This window comes from Mya arenaria, chromosome 7 (assembly GCF_026914265.1).
Source record: "Mya arenaria isolate MELC-2E11 chromosome 7, ASM2691426v1".
Classification (NCBI taxonomy): Eukaryota; Metazoa; Mollusca; class Bivalvia; order Myida; family Myidae; genus Mya; species Mya arenaria.
This window is the reverse complement of record NC_069128.1, coordinates 69588231-69615470: the sequence shown is the minus strand read 5'-3', so window position 1 is coordinate 69615470 and position 27240 is coordinate 69588231. Positions and strand designations below refer to the sequence as shown.

Below are 27240 nucleotides of genomic sequence, written 5' to 3'. Positions count from 1 at the left end.
ATTATTTGCACTTATTTTCACTAAACTTTACCTTGATATTCAACGTCTGGATGGAGCAAATAAAATGTCCTAAAACAAACAGTATTCAATAGTATTATTTTTATTGATATTACAATGCAAAATTTAAGAAAAAAAGGTTTTCTTATCAAAATCAATAGCAAGCAATTCAATACACTAAGGTTAATCTTTCAAAATACATGAAATGATTCACAAAGCAATACAAACATAATCTCTAAATTCGTAATTAATATTTTATACAGAATATAAAAACATCATGGACTCTATGTACCATTGGAAGTAGTTCATTTTTAAGACTGGTGCAACAAAGCCGCCAAACGCTGTGAAAATTGAAATTGGTTCTCATGAAGATATGAATAAATTCAGCTTACGGTTAACGAATGCATACAATTTCATAAAAAATTCTCGTCTCGTGCCTCATTAAGTTTTTCACAGGGCTTCATTGCAATATCGAATAGTAAATTGTATTTAAAATCATACTTACATCACATACACAAATACAACCAACAAAACAAACGTATACCACATACACAAATACAAACCCCACAAAAAAACCATATCCTTTTCAAAATTGCTTTACAGTTAAATGATGGGATAACTACATGGAACGGTCAGTTAATCAAATGTTCACTGAAACACAAATATAATAATCGATTTTTTTGTTTCATTCTAGATGTACTTTAGAACAGATATACCCACAGTTTTGTGCAATTAGCATTCACTTAATGACTTCAAAAAGACATACTCAAAGCCTAAGTTAAATGGTTGCTTACCAAACTATCACAATGTTATGTCTTTACCGTACCTCTAAACAGGGTTAGTGCTTCATTATTTTACGACCGGGCCTGTCCATGTAGTTGTCATTACATTATAGAATACAGTTGTAATCATTTAGAGAACCTACACCTTTTTATACATGAGTAAAATGCATATTGCTCATGAGACTAAAACCAGTTATTTGATACTTTATATAATCATGTTGTAATAAATTCGTTACTCTTCTGTGATTCTAAATGTTTAAGCATACTCCTTAAAACAAATATAGGCGTGAACGGTCAATATCACTGTTTCGTTTAAAGGGTGCCGAAAGGTACAAACACGTACGTATCACTTGTCATGAACAAGATATTAAATACACTTGTTACCATACACTCAAAGTCAACATATCTTTATATCACTTACATCCATATGTCTCGGCTAAATTACACCACAATAGTTAAAGTTTTTATGAAATTGTATGCACTATTTCTTAAATAAAAGTTTACCTTTGAACTGAACTCCGCACTAGTTCGGCGTAAAACATTTCACTCACTCACTTCGGTAAAAAATGTGTATATTTCAGAAAGTTGTGTGCGAGGAAGTAATGTTGGGGAGGGGGGGGGGGGGAGGGTACGGGAAGACGAATGAGGAGAGAGGGGCTATAATCTTGGGCCTGCGTATCATAAGTTTTGGCTCTTGGGTGCATCTAAGTTGTTTGTTTAAAATTATTAACACCACGGAATCAAAAGGTAGAGAATCTGCATAGTAAAAATATTAGACAGTTGATACAGTTGATATCATATAAGAAATTTCCTCATATCTATATAACAGTGACATGCATCAAGAGACATACACTTCATATTTCTTATTCCTAAACTTATAAGGTAATGTAATAAAGCGTCTTCGTTTTTCTTCAGTCATCTTGAGGCCATCAAATTATTAAAAAGCCTAAAGGAGGATGACGTTCAATCACAAATTCATTTGAATGAGACCGAGAGGTAGGTAATCTATATTTAATACAAGGTAATCATATCATATCCACATGACTTAATTTGAATGGCATGTCTAATTCCAAAGAGTAAACACCAACAACTTAAAGTCATGTTCTGTATTGTGATAAGCTTAAGTGATATTACAGTTGATACGGAAGGATGTACACAATGTAAGTTAACCCATGCAGCCTTTTATTGAGACGAAAAAGTTATAGTTATTGATTTTTAAAGAAATTGTATGCATGATCTCTGAAATGACAATTTATTTCGCGCTAATACATTTGCATATAGTCTCGAATACATGCACACAACATTTGTGTTATAGTTGTATCAAACAATACAATCAGCGAGAAGAAGGTACTATGTCATCAATTAGAAATGTTCTTCCTAACAATTAACAGATTCAATTGTTTTGGCGATCAAGAGGTCCCCATTTACTTAACCGTGGGTTTCCATTTTTACGACCGGAAGCGCGCAAACAGTTTGACTTGTCTCTTACGTTAGTCAGTTACTTTATTTCGACATACGATATACCAAGATGTGAACTTTTTATTAACTACATTGTGCTAACCTATGTTGCTTACCATTATAGGACATTGCCAACTGCAACGACAATTGACAAACATTTTACCACTCGATACCATTCAAGGAAAAATGTTTTAGATCCTATATATACGTAAGTAAAATATGAATATAAAAAATAAATGTTGGGCCTGTGTAGCGTTGTAAACTTAATGTCATGTCTCTTGAGTGTATATGTGTACTTAAGCTATATTCACAAATATAAACATCCGTGATGAAATACGCTTGATTTTGTTGAATGTTTACAACATACAGCATCAGTCGATACTGGCTTATTTTAGAATGTTAAAATCATAGTAACTTGTATGTTTCTAACCTGTTTTATATTTGCCTTCTTAATAACATTTGATTGTTTTAAGATCCGAGGAAACTGATATATTTTCATCCGAAAAGAAGTTCGAAAAAGAAGACGTATATGATCGAAATTGTTTAAATTCGGAACTATCAAAAGAAAGAAGCCAATTTGACATAGATACAACAAATCAAGATCCTGTTCAACAATTCAAATCTATTCGTGATCGAACTTTTTTTGAACCATCGCAACACTTGATGCTTATTGAAATGGCCAGAGATCAAAGCAGCTACCAAGAAGACGTTATTTACAAGTCGAAGAGACAGGATGTTTGTTGCCATCATCCCCAAAGGAAGAACAAGAATGCTATAGTACGAAGGACAAAACGTATGTAACGTGTAACTGGTATTAAAAGGGGTATTTTAACTGTGTATTTGTTTTATGTATATTAAAGCAAAGTTTGATCACTCATATAGGTCCCTTCTTCTACTTTGCAAAGTGTGTTAATGAGGACTTGTAACGATGAACAAAAGTGTTCTTTTACTGCAATGTTCTAAAGGGATCCATAAATTAGGCGATTAGATAAGGCCTTACACGATGTCTTTCACATGACTTAGTAATCGATTTTACATTGATTATGCCGATACATCAGACCTCATACAGTTTCCATTCCACATTTCCTTTTGTTGATGAAAATATGACACAGCTCATCGTGTCGATTTGCAGAACGACGAAGGTTCAGTCGCAGGGTGCCTCAATGGTTGAATAATCGTAATACAATACGTCTTAACTACTTTCTCCGTTTATCGATCCCTTCAGTGCCCTTAGAGTTTCAACACTGCAGTTTTTTGTATATACTAGGTGTAATTAAATTATACTCTGTCACATTAATGATACAAACAAGTATGTTGATATACAACTAAACATTGAGTATTGGGTTTATTTTTGTTGAATTTATTAACTGGAAAATCATTCATCTGTCGTGTGTTCTTTGACTCATATTTCTTGTTATTGCTTAAAGATTGACAAATTCTTAATGTTATATTTTGACTTTGTGTGTCAGTTAGACCTTGAAACAGAATCTGCATTATTATTAGGCCTAATTGCTTCCGTTGAATTTCTTCATTTTATTTGATTCTTCTAAATATCATGAACTGCTTATTGTACCATTTTAGGGGAAAATCACGGATTGGACATGTACAAAGACACTCTAGAGGTATGAATATCATATTTTATAAGACTTATTACATGTTGATTTTTACATCAACGGTCTAGGTTCATATGTGGTCATAATTGTCTCTCTGAATAGATCAAAAATACACTGGCCACAGGTAGTTAGATACCGCGTTTTGATAAACATCCGACATTATCACAGCATCATGAGATAAAAAAAATGTAAACATATGCGCTTTGTTGATCACTATGTAGTAACCAGTGGTTAAAACGTCATACGTAAACATTTGAAAGTGTATTTCGACGATTATTCATCCGTACAATTCGAAATTGTACTATACCTCTTAAAAATAATTGTACGTGATAAACTTTAATGTAGTCAAAATATATCGGATATATTTATCAACATTTTGTATACATATGCTGTAAAATCACGTAGTTTTATGTATACCCGGTATGAACATTGCGTTACTGTGATTTGTAACAGAATAACATTTTAATAACATTAAGCTCAGTTTTAAATTAAAAGTATGTTAAAGGCAAATACTATGTCGAAAGTATTCCATTAAGGTTATATATACATTTTTATTTAAGCAAATGTTTTGGTAAAGAAAACGCATATGCATAGTAGTTAAATTATATTCATCCGTTGTTTAACTTATCTACCTGCAGGTTTCAAGTATCGTAGACAGACATCAAAAAGAAAGAAGCGCGTAAGTAGCTGAATTGTAGAGTTTTACTTGTCAAACGAATGCCAGTCGCGCGTAGGCTAACATCACAGATATATACACGACCAGTAATTACCAACATGTAGACACTTCTTTCAACATGTTGTATATCCAATTTGTCATCAATATATTATATAAATGTTATAAAGTAACCGTTCAGATTTCAGATCTGCGCTTTACAAAAAATCAAGGATTTGTAGAAAGATGATTTGTTACGTGAACAAAATGTAAAACAAACAATATATGTATAACAAACAAACCTTCTTGCTTTTAAAATATTGCAAAGTTAGTCAGTTAGACATAAATTTCAATAACGTCTTTGCAGGAACTTCGGTCATTTATTTTACACATTGATACAAGGAGAGCAATACTCTTCTCAATAACAATTTAAAATTGAATTTATGATCCGAAACAACATCAAATACCGAAATTAGAAAAGGCATTTGGCGCGAATGTCGTCTGCATAGCAACTAAACGAGTTGGTATGTCTTTGGATAATAGGAAACGTTGTATTAAAACGCCGATACTTGTACCTCCCCCCCCCCGCTATTGTTGCCTCAAATGCGATTGTCTGGTTCAATCTGAGTGCATTTTCGACATTTAATATGAGGTCAAACCCCTTGCTGCTTAAAACGTCGCATTTTCGTAACACAAATTACGAAGAACGTTAAAGTATTATGAAATCTAATAACATCTTCGGAAGAAAGAGGGTAAAATGAAACTTTTTAAATAGCTTTTTAAAAAAATGTCTGTTTAAAAGAAAAACAAGTAAATGTAAAACATTTTAAGATGAGGTCTGAATAAGACAAAAACAACATTGATGGTTTGTGTTGAAACAGAACAAAGTAAAACGTGCATAAAACCTTATCATTTAAAGACGGACCTCAAACAAATAAATGTACTATCACACCGAAAATGATATAATATGACAAGTGTAACACAAAATGCAATTCTATTTCCTAACACATTAGTATTGTCCTAAGTGTAATTGTGTTATACATATCAGATTTAAAAGGTATATACACAATTATTAATCAATCACAGATATCAAATGCCAGATGAACGGACGTTTGCAAAAGAGATATGCTTCGTTTGCTATTCTAAATATGAAAACAAGCAAGGATGTATCGTGCTAGAATGTTGCGTACCATCAATGGCAGACGATCGTGTCCGAACAAGAGGAATGGACGGGTTTTTAGAGCACGAACGGAAATATTTCGATCATTTAGATGATGAGACATTCGTGATAGTGATGAAACAAAACCGGGAACACACTGCGCCTTTACAGTTCAATGGCAGTCATGACGATGTTGAATTTCAAACTATAGACGGACATGATCTCACGGCTTTTGTGAAAGTGTATAGAGGGCAAGACATGCAAGAACTTACTATGTTTGAAGTAGATATTCCTGCAAGCGAGATGCAGAATCAACAAGACCAGAGTCATTTTTCACTTTCTGAAACAAGTACGTACCAAATTAAGGGATACAGAGTAACAGTTCCGAAACATATGCATAACCTCAAACATTCAACTGAATTATATATTATCCGTATCCTTATACCCTCTATTGTTTTTTTCTATTCTACTATAAGTATAACTGCAGCACTTTTGTCTGGTTTTACTAGAATAGATGTGTTCGATAACTGTCTTTATGTGACTGCGTTGTACTGTGTGTGTTAGTAATCTGCTGCAGCTCAATTCATTTGCCTGTAGTTGATGCCTGTATCCAATTGTCGAATACTTCAATTTTCTTCATCAGTTTTAATGTTAGTTTGACGTTATATTCCTTTTTTAGTTTTGAGGTTCTATTTTTAATTTAAGATATATTTGATTGGCCAATGGTTATAATCAGATAATTGTTAACTAATAAAGGTAATTGTTAAAAATCATGGTTCACATGATATGATTTAATTGGAGACAGTCTGCACTTTTTCTGAACTATTTTTCAAAATCCGGATGTATTTTTTATATCCGAAGGACTTTTTTTCAAAAAATGTACTTAATATGTGTTTTTTTTTCAGATAACGAACAGAAAATATTAAGGAGCATCGAAAGCTCTCCCAGGGTTGACTGTGAAAGTATTTCGCCAGGACAATCATTGTAAATTCTCATTTAAATTCTCAATTTCGTAACGATTTAAATACACAATGTATATACGCTTGTTTGCTTTTGGTATACCATGTTTGTTTAATGATCAAATAATGTCAAAACTATAATGAAAATAGTGTTCCTTTTATTTCAAATACACGTATGGCTAAAATATTTTGATATGTTATGTTTGTTAATATTTCATTTATGCTAATGAATGTTTTAGGGGGAACAAAAGCACAAGTGACAAATTGTTTTGGCCTGGTGAAGCGAAAAATAGGAAAGCAAGTTTGATGTGCTTTTCCATACATGATACACAAAAAAGCGAAGTGGTCATAGAATGCTGTACATCACAAATGGCCCCAGGGCGTATTGAACAAATGAGACGAGATGGGTATAGTATTCATGGGCGAGTTGACGTCATGGCCCGTTTGGGTGAAGAATTCCAAATTATCATGCAGAAAGAATTAAAGTATACAGCTGAAATAAACTTTACTGAATTTTATCAAGAAGTTCATTATCAAGTGCAAATAAACACGCAGTATTTAGTCTTTGTGGCCATTCACAAAGGTGAGCAGCATACATCAAGGACCATTGACAGACGAGACCACTTGATGGAATTTCAAAGAGATAACAATAGTGACGTTGGCGTATTGCCTTGGAAGTGTAAGTACAATTTAGTGGCAAATAAATATAATATATCAAATATGTTTTGCTATTCATTTTTGTAACATTTCTGAATAGTCTTCAATCTTCTTCATTATTTTTCTTGAAACGTTTAAATAAAAATTGGAACAAAGTGCAAAACCAAACCCATTACATACTTAAAATAAAACGGATTAATTAATCCTGGACAAGATGTTGAATTAAATGCTTAGAATGAGAGATACTGGCTATATTTTCTAGGTGAAGTTGTAAGAAAAGATGCATATCCTATGACTGACAAAGTGAAAAACGATCGGACTTCGCACAAAGCAACGTAAGTATTGATTACATGACATTGAAGAAAGCATAAAGTAATGGTTACACGTTTGTATTACATGTACATTTTGGGTCCTGTTATCAAAAGTCGTATATATCGATCATTTTTCAAAATGCAGACTCAAAATAGTATAATATTTGACTGTTCAATCCAAACCTAGAAAGTTTGGTTTTATCAGTATGTACATGTATCTCTGGTATAAATATATACATCATGAGCAATTGAAACTGATAGCAAATGAGGGAAATTATTTATATGAATTAAAAACGCATTTAATTATACGCACGTTACTAATTAAACGTTGTCCTATTACAAAAACGTTACTACACCCAAAACACTTGCTCAAATTATGAAATGTTTTTAATGAAACTACTGTAAAAACTTTGGGATAGTTTCTGAAAAAAATGGTTATCTATGGGCTTAAAGTGCTGTATGTGATCACTGCATGTACTAACAGGAATAAGACCACAATTTAATGTAAAAGTGATGGTTAAAAACTCATTACTTAAGTTTTCTTACATGGCTTAACATGTTTTAACTTTGTAAGAGTTTCTATAATAAATATGGTATATCTGCTGCTCTTACCTTCACAATTGATTTCGCAATTGATAGTTTAGTGAAATAAATCAGCCATTATTTGTTTTACAAGTGACTGTAAAGCTGACTGGTATATTCAGGGGCATTTGTCACACTTTTTGGTTTATTTTTTATAGTGATATATGTCATAACTACTCACATGCTAATACAATTCATACATTAGTCATTTTAACCTTTTGTTATTAATTGTTTAAGGCTTAATGAGTCGAGATTGAACTGTGCATTTATTGATATATTATGGTAAAGCCAAACTGATTAAATTTCTTTTCGAAAGGACATCCCACTTTGAACGCAGTGTGAAAAGGAACATCAGCTTTTTCGCTTTCATTAAGCAAGATAGCTCAAAAGCAATTGTTGTTGTCGGGTGCTCTGCTTTTGAGGAAGTTGATGCACAACGTATGGGATGGAACCGTATGGGCTTTACAGAAATAAATGCTGATTTTGGTTGGGCCACTGATCTCAACGTGAATGAGGGACCACATTTGTTCCTTTTGAATCTTGTTATTGGAAAGAGAAAAATTATTTCAAAGTTGAATTATAAAGACAGTGTAGAGTACAATGTATTTGTGACTTGCAACCTTGCATCTGGACTGCATATTGATGTAAGAAACCGAAACAGAGGATACATTACACGATTTTCATCTGTATGTGAAGCATCGAAAACAACTGTCTTCACTGGTCCGATGTATGGCAATTCACGCACATATGATGTCAATAGGATGCATTCGTTTGAGATTGCGTTATTGCCATCGACACCAATTATGCAAATCAGATTGAACCGATGCATGATATTGGCTTGGGAAGCATTGAATGCGTTCTTAAACAATGATTTAGTTTCGGAAACATGTTGTTCACTGTGTAAGTAGTTAGTATTTAATTGAAAACATTTGAAAAACAGTTGTGAAATATATATGTTTAAGACAAGATGATACGTTTTCAACAAAAATTGAACTTGGCTATTCATTGTTCCGGGTACCAAAATTAAAGGCATTTTCAAAAATAAGTTTTCGACATAGAAATACAAATAAATATGTTTCACAGTCATTCCTCAGCCTACTTTGTCCTCGGGTTACACCGAACTCATAGTGGTGACTGTATTTGGGAAATTATCTTTAACTATCAAAAGAGTTACGTTTCGAAAATAACTGCTGTTGTATAAAACTTCATATAGTGTTCAAATATGTCTCACTTACGCATGGCTATTTTCAGTAGCAATGTTATATAACAATAGTTATTTTCGAATAGCACCTCTTTTGAATGTTAAAGATTCATTTTTCCAAATGACTTTAGACACATATCAAACGTCAACCTAATCAGGCAATACATATAATGAGTTTACACAACTCTTTCGTCTGATATAAATAATACCTTATTGAACATTTTTAGATTGTATTTTTCTCAATCCTGACTGTTGAAAATTATTAATGTTGACAACTCAATGTATTATATACCTATAAATATTCTGTCCAAATACTGTTGTTTTTACTGAAAAATACAAATGATTGGACAAAAAATCCCGCATTAAACACCGCAAGTTATCGTTTCCGTATTACACACTAGAATGGGACTACTTTTTTGATCGTACATGTTCGGTAATTTCCGCCATTCCGATCTATTTTAAGAATGACCTGGTTTACTTACAATATAAACAAATCGTTGAAATAGTAGTTTTGGTCAGTTGTATTTGACAGCAATTCTAAATATAGTAAAGAAATGTTTAGCAATAGATTCCTTTAATTTAAGAATTGTTTGTTAAAATATGCAGAATACTGCAAAACCGACTGCAAACATACATGTACACCGCCGGCAGCTGCTACTTAACTGTTACATCACTATCAACCAGTAAAACAGATCGCCATAAAAAAACAAACGTCGCTTAAGCGATAGTGAAAGTAATTATGTCCCACAGAGACGCGTGAATTATTAATATTCGTACGTCATGCATATGTTGCATTGCACATGTATAGTTGGTACTATAGTTGGTGTCTTATTGCTTACGTGTCCGATGATATTAAAACGTAAACATAGTCTGCTGTTGATATACAGAAATAGCTAGAAGGTATATGATAAAAGGAAAATTATGTTAGTCGGTCGTTCCGTGGTGTTTTGTCCCATAGAGTAGCTGGTAGAAGAATCTGTATCCGATATGGATTCTGCAACAAGGAACGAGAAGTGATACAACACCACGAAACAATCGACTAACATAATTGTCCTTTAATCATACACTATATGTCTAATAACGGTGGTCGAGAGTGTTAGATAGGCTCATTCCGACCCGAGCGTAAGGTGTTTTGCGGAAACGAGGTTTACCTGCGCGAGGGTAGGGATGAACCTATCGTTCACGAGCGGCTATGGTAGATGCTTTTTCTCCCACCTCATTTAAACAAAATTAAGTAAAAAAAAGTATTTTTTGCTGGAACTCTTATTTGCTTAGTAAATATAATTGCGTATGGATATGCGGTAATTCGTGGTCGTCATGGATATGCCCGTAGTGATTCCGATTACATGTATGTTAATAGTCAAATCGGTCTTAAAATAGTTCTAAAGAGAGTGACGCATTATTTCCTGAAAGGTGCGCGAAAACAGTTTATGGTACAATTTGAAGCGAGAAATAGCTAACTAGCGTTCTAAATATTTTCACATCACAGGGTTTCTATGACGACAGTCTTCAACAAGGGAGGTAATTACAATGTGGTGACTATTAAAAGGAGTTTCATACGGGCATTTTATCTTCGCCCGTGGGCAAGATAAGAATTTCTAGCCTGGTTAAATTTTTGGATCTACTTATCTGAGGTGGGAAATCGGGTATACGATCGAAAGAGGAGAAAAGCATAATAAACAGTATATAAGAATGCATAACGATTGCTTATTCTAACGTTATTTTCAGACTATGCTGCAACGCACTATTACTACCCTGACCAGCAGACGATTAACTGCATGTGTGCAACACTAGGAAAAGGTTCTTCACTTGTGTTGCAAATGTGTGATGAGGCGTGCTCTTACATACGAAAACTTTCACACGCGGTAATGGATGTTTACCCGTCGTATCTAGCTGAATGTTCCGATCCGGCTGCGGTTGTGTTTGTTGTTACTTTACGGTATGACATGGATTTGAGACAGTTTCGAAACTACACCTTAAGGGTACGCTTGCATTGGAATTACAGTGAGGAGGGACAGGAAACAGCATTTGAAAAATGCAGTCTTTCTCAGGAAGATCAAACGCGTGTATCGGCATGCATTAGGAAACATGGCCAGAAACTGATGGATGAACACAAATATCTGAGCATCATTACTGCTAGTTCGGTTCGACGAACACGTAGTTACCAACGCCAAACAAAGCTTAGAAGACAAACATGTTTGGTGTTGTATGTGCATATGAAAGGCTTTATTCCATTAAAGGAGGACCCGTTTGAGGAAGAATACGATGGAATACCGGTTGATATTAGGTCTGGTGAATTTCGTTTGTTCGGTAACGAGAATTACCCTTCACTTCCTAATGTTCAAATGGGGTGCCAGATTTATAGGAAAAACGTAAACGCATACGGCACGCTAGGCGGGTTTGTTGATCATCCCCATTACGGCCTTTGTGGTTTTACTTCAGCGCACGTGCTTCTAACTCCGCAAGAGTTTGATATATTAAAGAGGAATCCACATGGAGTTATATGCAACTCTTATGACAGCACCTACGGTGTACACCAGGGAAATGACAACTTACAAGAAATCGCAAGAATAATGAAAGTTGTATATAAAGGAAAGGGTCAACATTCTGATGTATCTGTTGGTGTTGGTGTTGAAGTGGCACTTTTCAAGATTCAGCACCGAGCTCCTGTCCATGGGTTACTTTGTTGCGAACAAGGTAATATTTTTTATCAACTCTTAGAATATATTAGGATGCCTTTTCTACGTCCAGTTTCACGTTGTGTGCACTTTCATAGGAGACTTGATACGGAGTATGAGATTATTACCCTTTGGGATTGATTCCATTTCTAAATTCGTTCACGTTAAACCAAACAAATATTTTATTGATTTATTCATTTGAAACATCGGAATTTGAATCATGTTATACGATAGTTAAATACATATGGATTGCCTTAGCTATTTCATTAATATAAACAAAATAAAAAAGGTTTCTTTTTTAAGAAAAAGTGTATATTCCTGACATTGCTTAAGGTGACACTAACGGGACAAATTTTATGTTCTAAATTTATCTGTGTTCAAAATAACATAAGACTATTTTGAGTAAATAATTATAATTATAAAGTTTCTATTTATACTTTGTGTTTTTTTCAGAAATTACTTTCAATTCAGGGGAAATCCGAGACGAGACACAACTCCATATCAATGATAAGTGTTACAAGGTTGGATGTGTTACAGGAATGACAGAAGGGAGGTTGAAATTTAATGATAGTTTCACACATGTTAAAACATTTGAGTTCGGTGGCAAGAAATGTGCCGTTACTCTGCCAAATCAGTACGAAATTGAAAACAACGGAAGTATTTTTTCAGACAATGGTGATTCTGGTGCACTAGTGTTTTGTGAGGATTATCAAGCCAACTTAGTTTGCATAGGTATGGTAGAAGGAGGCACAGACAATGGAAATGTAGCTGTCACACCAATAGCAGCCGTTTTGGATGCATTGGGTGTAACAAAATTGAAAGATTTCACACAATCAATAGACGTTGCAATGAAGATAGCTTCACTTGAAGAGAAACTTGACACGAGCGTTCAAACCCTTGAGCAAAACCTGAAGGCAGAAATCCACTCCGTTAATGAGAACCTTAGAGAAGAAATAAGGACGATGCTTGGTGAATTTCTTCGTCCGTCAAACCCACAAAACACTTAATCACTATCAGAATAAATGGGAAACACATCTAGTGAACTACTTTGTATTTCAAACCGACAAAACGGCTTATAACTATAAGATAAATAAGAAACGTGTTAAGTGAATAACTACCTCGTTAAAACCTGCAAAACAATATTACTATCTCAAGAAATGTAACAAAAGGGTAGCTTGAATATACATAAGACATACAGGCACTTAAATATAAAGTTAAGAAATAGTAAAAATTGGTTCTAGACCGTGTATATTCTTTTACGTGCCAATGACTATATCCCTATATACAAACCCAGATATATATACTGGATAGAATGAACGACTGTGTAATTATTTTGCAGAAGAGTGGCGTGGGTTAAAATACCGGGCACGAAAACTAATGCGGCAGCTGGTAAAGTGCCTGAAGGCCAAATGTTTCGATCAGCTCTCATACCTTTACTTTCATATATTAACCTTTAACTTTAAGGACGCATAGACGTTTTAAATACTGTTATTATGTTTATTACCTATATACAGGTACAAAATCGACACAAAGCGTCTTTGCGTTTCCACAAATGTATAATCAATTAATTAATTAGATAATTCGATGAATTTGTATAATGCTTTAAAGGGATGTTTTTTTCCTATTCACGAAGTTAAATGCATGCCTAAATAAAAGGATTTTTATGATTAATTGGAGTTATTGTTTTATCATTGAATGTGTTCAAATTTAGTCATAAAATTCAACCAAACAATCACCCTTACGTTTCTAGGGATACAATTCTGAAAAAGAAAACAAAGTTGTCCTCCTTTTATGCGGATTAAATAGGAACGCGTTGATGTCTCATCTTCTACATTAATGTATTTTAGAAGGTACATGTTCTTAACTTCATTATTTCGATTTGCATACTATAATGACAGTTTTCGTTGTTGCACAGAAAGTCGAGATTTCCGCCCTAACACAGCTCGGACAAATACAAATGACGTCATTTCCAAAACGGTGTGATGTCTACAATATATTTTGCGTGATATTTTCATAACAGAACAATTAAGTTAGATAAATTGATCGTTTTAGTGAGATTCTATCTCGTCCCGAGAACGCCGAAATGAATGCAGAAACGGTATTCTTTTCGTTCGCACTGTTTCACAAGTGACATACAAGTAGAAAACAATTATCCTCAATAAATAACAATACATGTTCGTGTTTGGTTATATAACTTCGTTTTAAACACCAAAATCAAATAACTTTAAAATCAATACTTTACTCGGTGCATCATTTAAGTCATTTGTTTAACGTAAAAGAAAAGAACTATATCTGATTTTCAGAACTTGAATTCATTAATAATCTATATCCATGGTTGTTATGTGTATTTTGGGTAGTGAACATATTTATTTTTCATGTTCTTTTCTTCAAATATGTATGAATAATGTAATAAACATTATAATAACACCATGTAAAGAATATAAGAGCGTTAATAAATTTAGTTAGATGTTAACTAAATATCATTTAAATTTATTGTGAAACTTGCAGCAAATGACCATCACGAACATTATATGATCATAAGAAAAAGACAAAACATTAAATAAACAATACTGAAAGTTCCAAATGCAAAATGTTAAGCAGGATTTGTGTAGAAAAACTCCGATATATTGAGTTACAGTGTTTAACGGACTGTGGCAAAGTTTCATTTAATTAGGCCCCGAACTTGCCACTCAAAACACATTTAGTATTTGTTATGTTAACTTGTGTTTCCTTTTCTTTAAGAACACAAAATGTTATCCACTCAGTATTAAATACAATAGTTAATAAAAATGCAATTATATTTTACGTCTTTTTAATCCAATATAAACTGATAAATGTAAGTCCAATAAAATGATCTCTGTGGTACAAAAAGGCGCAACGATTTATATACTGATTTTTCCCGCCAACTACACATCAAATGCACGAGAATTGCGGATAACATGGAAGTACATGCTAACAGAGCAATGACACCGGTGTAAGCCGTTTTGTAAAACCTTAACGGTGCAAACATATACAGTAAAAAAACAAGATCAACTTATGATGGAAAATTCAACGGTTCAAAACAATCATTATACGTTATTTTGAGTTGACAAATATCAATGTTATTTATATTCAACTAATTATTTAAGATAATATTCCACATGAACGAGCACTTATACAAAGATAAAAATGTTTTAATAACATATTGGCGGAGTTCGCGACACGGACAGGCTTAATGTCGTAAGATATAGCTGATGAATATAAATGACACTTCTTGTGTATGTAGTTTTAGCGAAAAGGTGCGTTGTTGTTGCCTTATTTGCTTTGTCAGTAAGGTCAAGGTCAAGGTATAATTGGTGTGAAAGTGATGCTTTTTTCGAAAAGTAGCTAAATTTGGATTGCGTTTTATGTCGATGCTGTCCAGGTCAAAGTCGCTTTATCTAAACAACAAAAATGTGTTGGTACTTTGAACTTACATCGATTAGAAATAAAAGAACGCAAGTCAATGTGAATAAAAACATTGTGTTTGCTTTTGGGTTCACCGGATACAAGGTCGCTCTTATTAATCATATGAAAGATGGTTTGCGCTAAATACTTTAGCACTGATGTATAGTTGAAACATATTATACATATTAAATGTCTTGTGTATGAAGCTTATGTGCAGACGTTGCTTGGAAATGTTTTTTTCGGGTAAGGCGATAAAAGGACTAGGCATCATATGATTGGAAGAAGAAAAAAATTGTGGACAACTTAGATAAAATTGATATAGTTGTATACAACGCATTACATTTTACCTACTCATGTATCACATCGCTTACGACACATGTATCTTTCGCAGTTAAGTCGTTGTGTTCCACTAAGAGATTTACTAGGTTTGTGTACCTACAGGGACAAAAAAAAACAGGGAAAACATTATGCGCTATTCTTTAACGAGTAAACTCAGCTGAGACGGCGAACAATTATTTTTTTTACTATGTGAAGTGATGTATTTCGGTTTCATACTACCTCGTATTGACAATTGTAGGCTTTTTTGAGGAAATAATGTACTTGCTGATTTTGGAACCATCTGGAGACTAGACCCTTTCATGTCAAAGTTGCTGTTTCTATGAGTATAATTGCATTTGGTTATAATTGACGTGTTATAATGAATTGATTGCGTATGATTATTTAGACGTTCATCGAGATTGATTTTGGAGTCAGTAGGGTCAAGTTTAAGTCGCTGTCACTTTGCATAGAAAAACGGTTTCTGCTATATAACTTAAGACATAATTGATATAAAGTGATGAAACTTGGTGTGTAGGTAGGCTAAATCAAGACGTAGTTTGAGATTGTTTGCTGATAATAACATTAAAAGTGTTTTGAACAAAAAATTGAATGACGAAAATTTTAGAGTATTGAAATTTGACATAAAGAAAGCTCAAGGAAAGACGTACATTGACAATGTATTTTGGGGCAGTCGGATCAAGGTTAATACACATAATCAAATGGTTTCACCTCAATTACATATAATTCACATATAAGAATGAAACGTGTAGTGCATAAATATTATGTGGTAGATAGCGATTGCTCTTTTAATTGATGGGGTCGTGGTCAAGGACTCTGTCATTAAAAAAGGAAGAATGGTTTCCAGTACACAAATGTGTTGCCTTGCGTCGGAAGCTTATGTGATGACCTTCTTTGGAATTGTGTTTAGGAATTGCGAGGTCAAGGTCGCTGATACTAAAAAGGGTCAACGGTGATAACAATAGCATCAGTAATATTTAATACCTAAGTTATTTTCAAAAAAATGAGATGATGTAACTTAGTATAAAGAAGACTTATGCGAAAACATAATATACTGAGATTGCAGGTTGGGGTCGTTCACACAAACAACAAATATACCTTGTCACGTGGTTAGCATAACCGTGTTTAATCAATGCTGAACAGAAGATACATTTGCATTACAATGGATCGTATAATCTATAATTATTATGTGAAAACTAATCATGATTAATATTACATGTACATATTTCATTGGAGTGCTACAATAGATAAGGGACACAACACAACCTCTTACATTTTGTCAATATTTCACATATTGATGGATTTCGTATAGAAACTAGTGGAGCTTTACATATACCTATCTTAATACGAGCTAAAAGTAAATATATATATAAATAAATCAACCTGTGACTGATCATTTTGATGTTAGTGTGTATTTTTTTCTGGTCGCCAAACACACAATTGCTTTGCCTTTGTTTTCAATTCTGTAACGAACTCATCTTTTCTTACATTTTGTTAAATTGACCAACATTTATCTAAATTCAGGTATTTTATTCGTTGTGGCACAGAACCTTCACAACATTTTTTTTAATTTTCGTTACTTTCTTCATATATGAAAGTATTGAAGATTTCAACTCCTTCCTCTCCTAGGCATATAAGAAGAACAGCGACTTGGACTTTTGTGGATGTGAGTGTCCAGTCGGAAAGCAAACATAAACAAGTTGAATGTTTGTTCCCATCTTTTGAAGGTTTCAGTTTTGGTTTGGTTTGAATTTAATCTTTGACGGTGCTTTGGAATCCATTTTTTTATTTTTTTTTAGTTTTGAGAAAAACCACTTTAAATCAACAGCAACACATTTTTAACGTGCATGAAATAATATTCCATTGAATAAAATACCCTTTTAATCACTTTTCTTCTGACACAGGGTTATATATTATTATTATCGGGAAACACAAGGAGGCCATGCATTTTAAGACGATTAATACCAGATTGGTTCATGATAATCTCAGGACAACAAGCTTACAAGAGGCCAAGAAGCATAGACCGAGGTCACATATAGTTCACCATGACATATATTCATTTACCATTTATTTTAATAACGCGTTCAGGTACGTACATACCAATAGCATATACAAACAAAAATACAAACAATGAACATTTAACCATTTTCATCGAAGCAATGAATTAAAATGCGAACATTTAAAAGTAACATTATATAGAAGTGAATCAATGTAAAATTATAGTATTCGAGTAAAAAGCATAACAGTCATGAATATTTTTCATGCGGGAATAGATCTGAAATATTTTGAATTTTCATTGATTGACTTATCTGTATACAAACTGCATACTTGATCGACTCTCACTTTCTTCTACAGATAGAATCGACTTTAACAATCTGACACTGGTTTTGTACATGTCGATTAGTTGCATATTTTCTTTTGTTTTTCTTGACGTAGTATTCATAATGTTTTCATTTTTTGTAGAATCGGCCAGTGGCAATAATATGGTCTTAAGTAGTTTCGTCTTAAGTCAGTATATTTATTATGTTATACGAAGTTATTCTCGAAATTTTGTATACCTTTTTGATACCATTATTCATCAAAATTGATCTACTTATGATTTTATGCGATCAATTTCATAATAGTTGTAGTAGTTGATTTAATGTTTAAAAAAGACATGGAATGCTTGAAATGATGAAATACCGAAGTGTAACGCCAGCATTCAATTCCTATTTCAATTTCTAACACTCATGCAGAGAAAAGAAGCACAAATTGCATTACAAAAAAGATAAATCTGTATAAATCCCACACTATTAAACGGAATGTTTTGCAATTTTAACCTACACTATGAATATCCGATGTGTTGCCTAAATCCGTAACGCATATTCATTTACGGATTGATTCTTTTTTTGTTCGTGCGTTCATGCAGTATGAACGCTCGGCCGCTCTTTTGAAAATTCATAAATCGCGCTATATTGGTTGGTTTATTCATAAAGATTAACAATACAAGATAAAGAAAACAAAAGCTGCATTTTAAATGTTAAAAAATGATTGGTGTAAACTATGAGTATTGAAGTGCTTAGTAGTTACAATATGGTATAATGTTAATTATTATGAATCGTATTGTGACCTGTAATGAGTAATTTATATGAGTAAATAACAGAGAACGTGAAGCAGGTATGAATAAGTAAGTAGAAGAGTACGAGTGATTGCGAAGGTAGAAAAATGGCGTGTTAAAAAGTAGATCGTAGATGTCAGGTCTGTTCAAACTATGTTGATGATGATTTTAAATCTGTTGGTAATTTGATGAACGTTTGGACAAATTTGAAGATAGTCGAGTTCGATTTGTCATTAGCCTCTTTCGAGCCGTGGAGAAGGAGATGAAGTGTGATCTGACACAAGGAATGTCATTTGTCAAGTAGGCTTGCTTTTGAATCTCGGTAAAGTGGGCAGAGAAAGAAAACGTGGGTTGTGTCTTCAATTTCCCCGCTTTGGCAACGACTATCTACATTATTTTTAGTTTATAAGTATTATTATTATTATTATTATTTATGCGAAAAGCTACAGAAACAAGCTCAGTAGCAAAAGGTTTAAACATAAACCCGGTATAATGGCACCGGGCAAACGCCAAAGACATAGAACATAAAATCACAAACAAGAAACCTGGAAGAACAGCACAAATCTCCACAAACAGCACAGTGCATACATTCTATATATATATATATATAAACTAGGTATGTTTATCAAGGATTGTTAGGTTCCGCCTTGCTCGTAAAGAGAGCTGTAGTGCATGTGTAGCCTTGCGTGGTGCACACTCGACTTCCGATCTCCATCGTAATAAAACTGAGGAACAGTTTTGGTGGTTCTGTTCAGATAGCGTTTGAAAGCTGTAAGGGATGGGGCTAATCGAGATTCGCCACGAAGGGCATTCCACGAAGATATAGTAAAAGGAAGAAAAGAGTTGGACGGCAGCTGAGATCTGCATGGGATGTTGCGGATATTTCCCGAGTAACGAAGTGGTAAGTGATAAGTGGTTGTATCTTCAACAAAGAAGGGTATCATGGATGACAAGTAGGACGGATACATTGGATAAAACATTCTGTAAAATAGGGTGAGCTTATGTTTTTGTCTTCTGTCTTTTAGGGGTTTTAGGGCAGATTTGATGTAAAGATTGTTTAAGGACACAAGACGTGTTCCACCAAGAATAATGATAACGGCCTCGTCTTGAATTGTCTCAGGTTTTTTTTCTTCCGATTGCAAGATATTATCCAAGGCAACTTCAGTGTACACGACTAAGAGTCTGATAAAGGTTGTATAAAATATAATACCAGGAGCAGGAACATAAAAGTGTGACACCCATAGGTGTATGTGAGGTAACTTCCTTGATCTGTGTTTTTATTCATGGAAACAGGTGGATGTAATGGTATGTTCATCTTTGTGGAGAAAAGATGTGTCTCGTTTTTTTCTGGCTTTAAAGGACTTAGCCGGCGTTCTGCCCAGGTATGAATCTTTGCCAAGTCGTCATTAATTGGTTCGCTGCAGCAATAGGGCCATCGACAATAATGTATAAAGCTGTGTTATTTGCAAAAGGCGAATAGGAGACCTAATTTCCTGCACAACGTCGTTTATACATGTATATAAACTAGAAAAAGCTGACCAGGCTCCAGCTGTTACAGATATATGTCTGATTTAGTACCAGAAAGAACAACACGTTGTTTTCTTTCGCTAAGATGACCAGTAATATAAGCAAGTTATGCTCCTGAAATGCCACTTTGCCGTAGTTTAAAAAGAAGACTTTTGTCCCAAACACGGTCATAATCTTCAGAAATATCACTAAAGACTGTCATAGCTTCTTCCGTCGAAGGCAAAATAAATGCAAAAATAGTACAAAAATTGAAGTCAGGCATAGTTGCTTTATCCGATTCAGAAACACTTATGGTACAAGTATGACCATCCAGAACATTCAATGTAGAGTGAGATTTAAAAAAAGGTATTTACAAGAGTGGTCGAGGCGTAGTGTATTTGAATAATGCGATGAAACATGGCCAATCACCACGCTATATATAATTTATAACTAACAATTTTATGTTATCCTTTATTAGGTCAAATAACAAGCATTGAGAAAGTAAATGTTATACGTAGACTGTATTTTTCATCTTAGAAAATGAATAGAAATCGTTTAAAAGAGAAACAAAGGCAGGCCAAAAATGTCATTAACTTCGACTCTAATGGTGTGTCACTAAATGAGATTAGTTAAACCTCACTTAATAAACTTCCATGCAATAACTTTCCAAACTATTTTCCATACAAATTCGGCCCATTTTGGAACCTCAAAAACTAAAGTTTTTGGCTTTGGTGTTGTACTTTTTGTGTGTGTTTTTTCATAATACCCATGTATAAATTGTTCAACCTCACTGTAATTATAATATATTTTTTATTTCGTTCAGTAACTATTCAGACTCCCCCATCAGAACATCACAGAAAGAATGTCCAAATGATGTAGAGATATTGTACAGTTATTGCTTTTAATGAGGTCAGTCAGTTTGGTTCTTGACTAGCCACAATAATGCGCGTTAAGGGAACGTTTTTTAACATTTGGATATTTATTGTGTTCCCTATAACGCCACAAGTCGATTTATTTATACCCGTGTGAAATAAAATATTAGACTATTATATTACAACAACACTGAATTGTTAAAAGGGACACATAAATGATATACTGGTTAATTCATTTTATTTATAACTTAAGTTTTCCATGATAAACTGACGCTGATCGGCTTCTGTCAACTTTTCACTGCCATATTGGGTTAGCCACTATTAGTATATTTATCCTACGCAGTGACCTCCCCTGTTGGGACATCAATATTCATGATACATTATTCATATGGTTGATTTTTTTTCGACTGTTTTCCTGATTAGTATATATAAATAAATGTATTTGTTTTATTAATGCTTTCAAAAAACCTTATTTATTTGTGTTCACATTTTTTATCAAATATTGATGCCCTTAACTGAAGATGATTACCTAATTTCAAATGCGCATTTTATTAGTGGAGGTTAACCGGAACAGGTGCGCGTTATCTTTGCGCTAAATATACTTAGCGCTGGGATCTTGGCTAGGAAAACAACAAGTGGGGTATGGACGCGTAGAGTCGCCAACACAAAAATTATCAAAGACTCTGAAGCGGCTGTTTATATGGACTAGTTCTTGACCAGAAAAAAAGCCATTTGAAAGACATCCCAGAATTTAGTAACATAATTATCCTTTTAAACATATCAAGTCAATCAAGTTATAGAATGTCAAGTGTAATTCAATTACTTGTTCATTGACCCTTAAAGAATCAATTTCAAATATCGTCTAACCAAACCGAAATTCTAGAGTGGTCATTGCGTAGTGAAACTTAGTACACATTATCCTCAAAACTGGGCTAAGGTAAACAATATAACCATACTTTATAACATTATTTAAAGAAAATATTTGTAAAAATGTTAAAATCTGCATTATATAAAGTCCCTTGCTGTGCGTTTCATTATAAAATAATAAAAATACATCTTTTAATTTTAAAGGGAAGTAATAAAAGGCACAACAACTTCTATATTGTACATATTTAGAAAATTAACTGACGGTAAAAAGAAACGTGCATGAAAGGAAATCAGTCGAAAAGATCTTACTTTCAGTGAATATATGTGATAAAGCTCAACCAATTAATAAGTCGATTCAAAGGTATCAGCTAGTCTTCCAAAAGCATGTCTGCCTCATCCATCATTTGTCATGATGTCACTTTAGAGGCAAGTCCGCTGACTCTCCATAATTCAATAAATCATTTGAAGTTTAAAAAATAAATCTACTAATCAAAAATGTTATGCGCATTAACTGTTTGTATTAGATTGATGATATCGATGTAAGCAAATGGGAGTAAAATCAAATACTAGATATACAATGTACTTCGTACGTAGACACTAGACACTCGTTTGATTGTTTTTTAGAGCTGTATGGCATGACAAAACGTTGCAGCAGTCTATAATGTCAACTATATATGTTTTCAATAAAAAAATATATACGAACTAAAAAACAAAGTATTTATTCAATAGTTACAATATATACTGTATTCATGCCACGATGCTTAGAATTTCGAAGGGCTGTCTTGCGACGACCCCCAATGACCCACGATTTGAAAAAAAAGGTCGTATGGTTGCATTAATTAAAATCATGCATCGTGGGCTCGTTGTGCCCATCCCTTTGGTAAGAAATCGAGTCTTTGTATATTTTATGTTCCAACTACTAAATCCATACTTATCAAGATGCATAATTTAGTAGTTACAAATTTATATAAGTCGCTCTGTTGTTGTTGGACTTTTTTTCCCCGTATTTATAAATAAAAAATCTGACTATTTATAGGCTTAGGATATTAACCAAGCGAGTTCTTCGCTCTTTCCCATCTATTTCCCTTTAAGGAATGAATTGCGGGCTTGGTGTCATTATCGGGGTATGAACGCAATTGGGCTGCTCTAAGTATGTGGAGTCCGAAGCCTCGGACTCCACGCGTACTTTTACCAGCCCAATTGCGTTCATATCCCCGATAATGACATCAACCCCGAAATTCATTACTTTTATTAGTTTATATTTGATTGCAAATGCCTATATTCATTTTGTGAGTTATTTTTCAAGTCACCTTGTCTAGTCATTTCCATGACATGAGAGAATACAATGTATTTTAATAGAGAATTATTTTTAACCAATTTTTCCAAAGGAAAAGTGGAAAACCTAATAGATTTGGATATGCCATTGGGCAAACAGGTGACTGTGACCATTGGCGCTTGTGTCCAGGCTTTAACTTTGCCATGCATAGGGTATTTTGAAAACTAACTTTTCAAAAAGGTTTAAAAAAAACTGGAAACCTTTTTTTTTAGTTCTTTCATTTATTAAATAGTTTAAAGATATACATTTGCTTGATCTCAAATAGCATTTGTTTGATCGCAAAACTAATATTTGTATAGGATTATTTTTAAGTGTTATCATTCTTTCACTGGATGTTATCCTTGTACTGTTTACGATATCATTGTTTAGTTAATAAGTGAAAAAAAATGTGAGCAAAAGTGAGTTAAATGGCTATATATTTATTTGCTTTTCGCTCGCTCCACTATTTTGCTAAATGCAAAACAAATATTTTTATTATTTTTCGCTCGCTCGCCCCATTATTTTTTGGAAAAAATCCAATGAACAAGTTATTAATTTGGCGTGGCCTAGGAGCACATTTCTTACAGTACAATTACATTGGTCGTGATACTTTGATAGTATTGACCCTGATAGAGCCATAAGCTAAAGTCTATTTAAATGCCAATAACGAATTGCAATATATAATGAATAATACGTAATGAAACTTACTACACACACTGTAAAAAATAACAATGTTATAAATAATTCTTTACAAACAATATTTTGCAACTAATAATTATGTTTAAAAAAGTAATATACTTAAAATAAATCAATGTTAAAATCACGCTTATAAATAAAACAAAAAATATATTTAATTTTAAAGGGAAATAATAAATGCAGAAGTCCCAATGGCTATACTCCAACATATATTTAGATGATTTACGGCCGGGGAACACATACTTCACCACGGCCACGCTGGGCGATGTTTAAACATGTAAACAAAGTCGTTGCCGATAGTGTTAATGATTCAATGAAAGTTGACTTCTTATTACGCAAGTCTATTACTCAAATATATAATTGCAAGACTACATGTGTAGATGATGGTTGATCACTTACTACAGAGCAGTCAAGTGCCTTGCCGTTCAAACGCAACCCAAAAAAATATTTACTTTCTTCTTGTGACCAAAAAATCGTTGGTGGGCGCTTAAGGAGACCTCACCGCTGGCGCTTGTAATCATTCACTCTAACTTTCGCTTTTAGTCTCAACACGTTTTTGTCTGCACCTTGTCTTGACCTTCCTCATTGACAGAACACTTTTATGGTTGGTGCGAACCGGATTGGAAAAAAATAAATTCTTGTGTTGGGTTTTACAAAACAAAAAATGAAGTAAGCATCAGAGGCTGATAGTACGATTTCTTGTTTTTGTTATTATTAATTACACAAAATTACTGTAATGCAATTTATAAGATAACATATTATATAACGTAAACATTAAATATTATTATGTAATGTTAGGGTGAAATTGTAAGTGGAATCTTTTAAAATGTATTTCAACAAAACGTTTACAATTATACAAAACGGTGGTGAAAGGTAAAACAGATGCGAACAAAAAAAGCTTTTCTAAAGAGTGTTACGAAGTAAAATATTTATTTCAATGTTTGCCAGTTTTGCTCTCGGCTTTTAATATTGTCAAAGTGCAAGTTTATGTTCGATTTCGTATCGTAGACTTATATAAGTTTTAAAAGCTGCAAACGTAGCAGCCATATCGCGGAGCTTCATGCAGTATTTGAAATATTTCAACAACACAGTTAAAAAATAACTGGACGTCTAGAGCTGGAACGATTTGTAGAGAGCCAAAACGTTCTAAGATTTCGGCAAATTAGGATATCCTAGAAAGGAAGATATGTTTTAGCTTGTTCCAAAAATTCCATTCTCATTCATCAGAGGTTTGATAATGATAAAGTGTACGCATAGCACCATCGCTCTGTTGTGTGACGGTGCAAATAGTTCACCAATATATATTTAAAATGTTACATTATCTAAGAATTATCAAAACAAAACTGACAAACGTTCGAGTTTGTGAGTTTGCATTGATACAAGTATTTGTTTGTCGGTATAATTCTATAAATATGTTAGTACTAATTAAGAAGTTCTAATTGCATTATCAATGTTACATAATATTAATTTAACGGCATTCTACTCATATGACACGTTGTTTGTTGCAAGAATTTGAGTACGTTTACTAGTATCTTCTTTTCCATGGTTTTCTTTAAAAGTTTTTATTTGCAGTGTGTATAGTACCTTATTTGTTGTTGTTTTTTTCTTTACAATTTTTCAACTACTGAACAAGTTTGATAGTATTTACAGGGGATTCTTTTCTCAGTATATTTATTATATCTTACTAGATATACTTGTCGGAGAGTGCTGTTCATTTCCAAGAATTTAATTTATACACTCATATTCCATAAAATAATTTGCTTCTCAATATTAGGATATAATGTTAGGTGTCGCACTCGAAATTATATCCAATGATACATGATTTTGACGACGCAAAATATTTAAAAAAACAACAACAATCTCTAAACTTCACTTAGTGTCAACCTAACAAGAAAATCGCTTCGATTTTAGCATTTAGGTGATAAAGAATATGTCTTTTCTGAGTGTGAAAACAATACTAAACATGTCGTCATCAAAGTAAGGAATTATCAAAGATGTCTTTGAACTGCTTAAACAACTCTCGTATAGACAGTTAAACAGTTGATAGAACAAGAAAAACTGCTGCTTGAGATTTCAGAAGAAAATTTCTTAAAAACAACAGAATACCCTTCGTTGTTGTAACGTATGTTGCAGTTATTGTATTAAATCTTACTAAGTTCCAATGATATTACATTTATTACATTTCCTAAATTGCTTGTTGGTATGAGCATGTTTTTAAAGCTATTTTATGACTGTATAACAAAACTCCAGTTAAAACACAGTTACACAGAACTTAATTGCATTCCAGGATGTTTCTGTCGCCGAAAACTAATAGCTTTTATTACAATTTTAAGAAATGTATTCTTCATCCCTCTTCTCAAACTATTGATACAGAAATAATATTGTTTAACAAATATACCAGCGATATTTGTAAATGTTATTTTTTGTTTATTATTGGAAACGTTTGTATCTTGGTGTAAGTTTCTTTCTGTTAATTTAATGGCAATGTAAAAAAGGTAAAATCAATAAAATGCAAACCATGTAACTTTGTTTTACTGTTATATCGATCAATAAAATAAATATATACGAGTCAATATACAACATATAGAGTGTGGAAATTATAACGAGAGAAAGTATCAAAACCGGTTATTTACAGCCGATAAATCACTATCTACAGTCTCCTGAAGTTCTTATTTTGTGTTAAGAATAACTAAATTCTAAGGCTGGCTTACCTGCATGCAGAAACGTACGTAAAGTTAATGATCTTCATTACATACATTTTGTGGCCTCTTTAAATTCGCACATTTTCGTTAATTTTTAAGGACATTCATATTTCAAAGATACAGGGTCTTTCAAAAACCTACACAACTTTCAGCAAAAACTAGATCTTACGTGTTCAATAATGAAAAGAAGAAAAATATCACTAGCGGATTTAGGACCCACCCCCTCCCAAATTTGCACCAATTCAGTAGCCATTTTTTCGATTTTTGACGGACGACTCCCAAACACACCCCATGACGTGTGTACAGGCTATAGAGCCAATTTTGTGAGTTCATATGAAAAGGGCGCATATCTCCCTGGATGCGCCCCGTCCAAC

General features: G+C 33.3%; 1 protein-coding gene across 1 annotated transcript; it reads left to right on the top strand.

The window, feature by feature from the left end:
• Positions 1–1724: 1724 nt before the first annotated feature.
• LOC128240778 (uncharacterized) lies at positions 1725–13603 on the top strand. Its single transcript, XM_052957652.1, has 12 exons — positions 1725–1775; positions 2362–2445; positions 2711–3030; positions 3819–3859; positions 4489–4529; positions 5589–6010; positions 6567–6645; positions 6860–7299; positions 7540–7612; positions 8487–9070; positions 11100–12068; positions 12503–13603. Exons 3-12 carry the CDS (start codon positions 2901–2903, stop codon positions 13054–13056), a joined length of 3333 nt encoding a protein of 1110 aa, XP_052813612.1. The 5' UTR covers positions 1725–1775; positions 2362–2445; positions 2711–2900; the 3' UTR covers positions 13057–13603.
• Positions 13604–27240: the final 13637 nt, after the last annotated feature.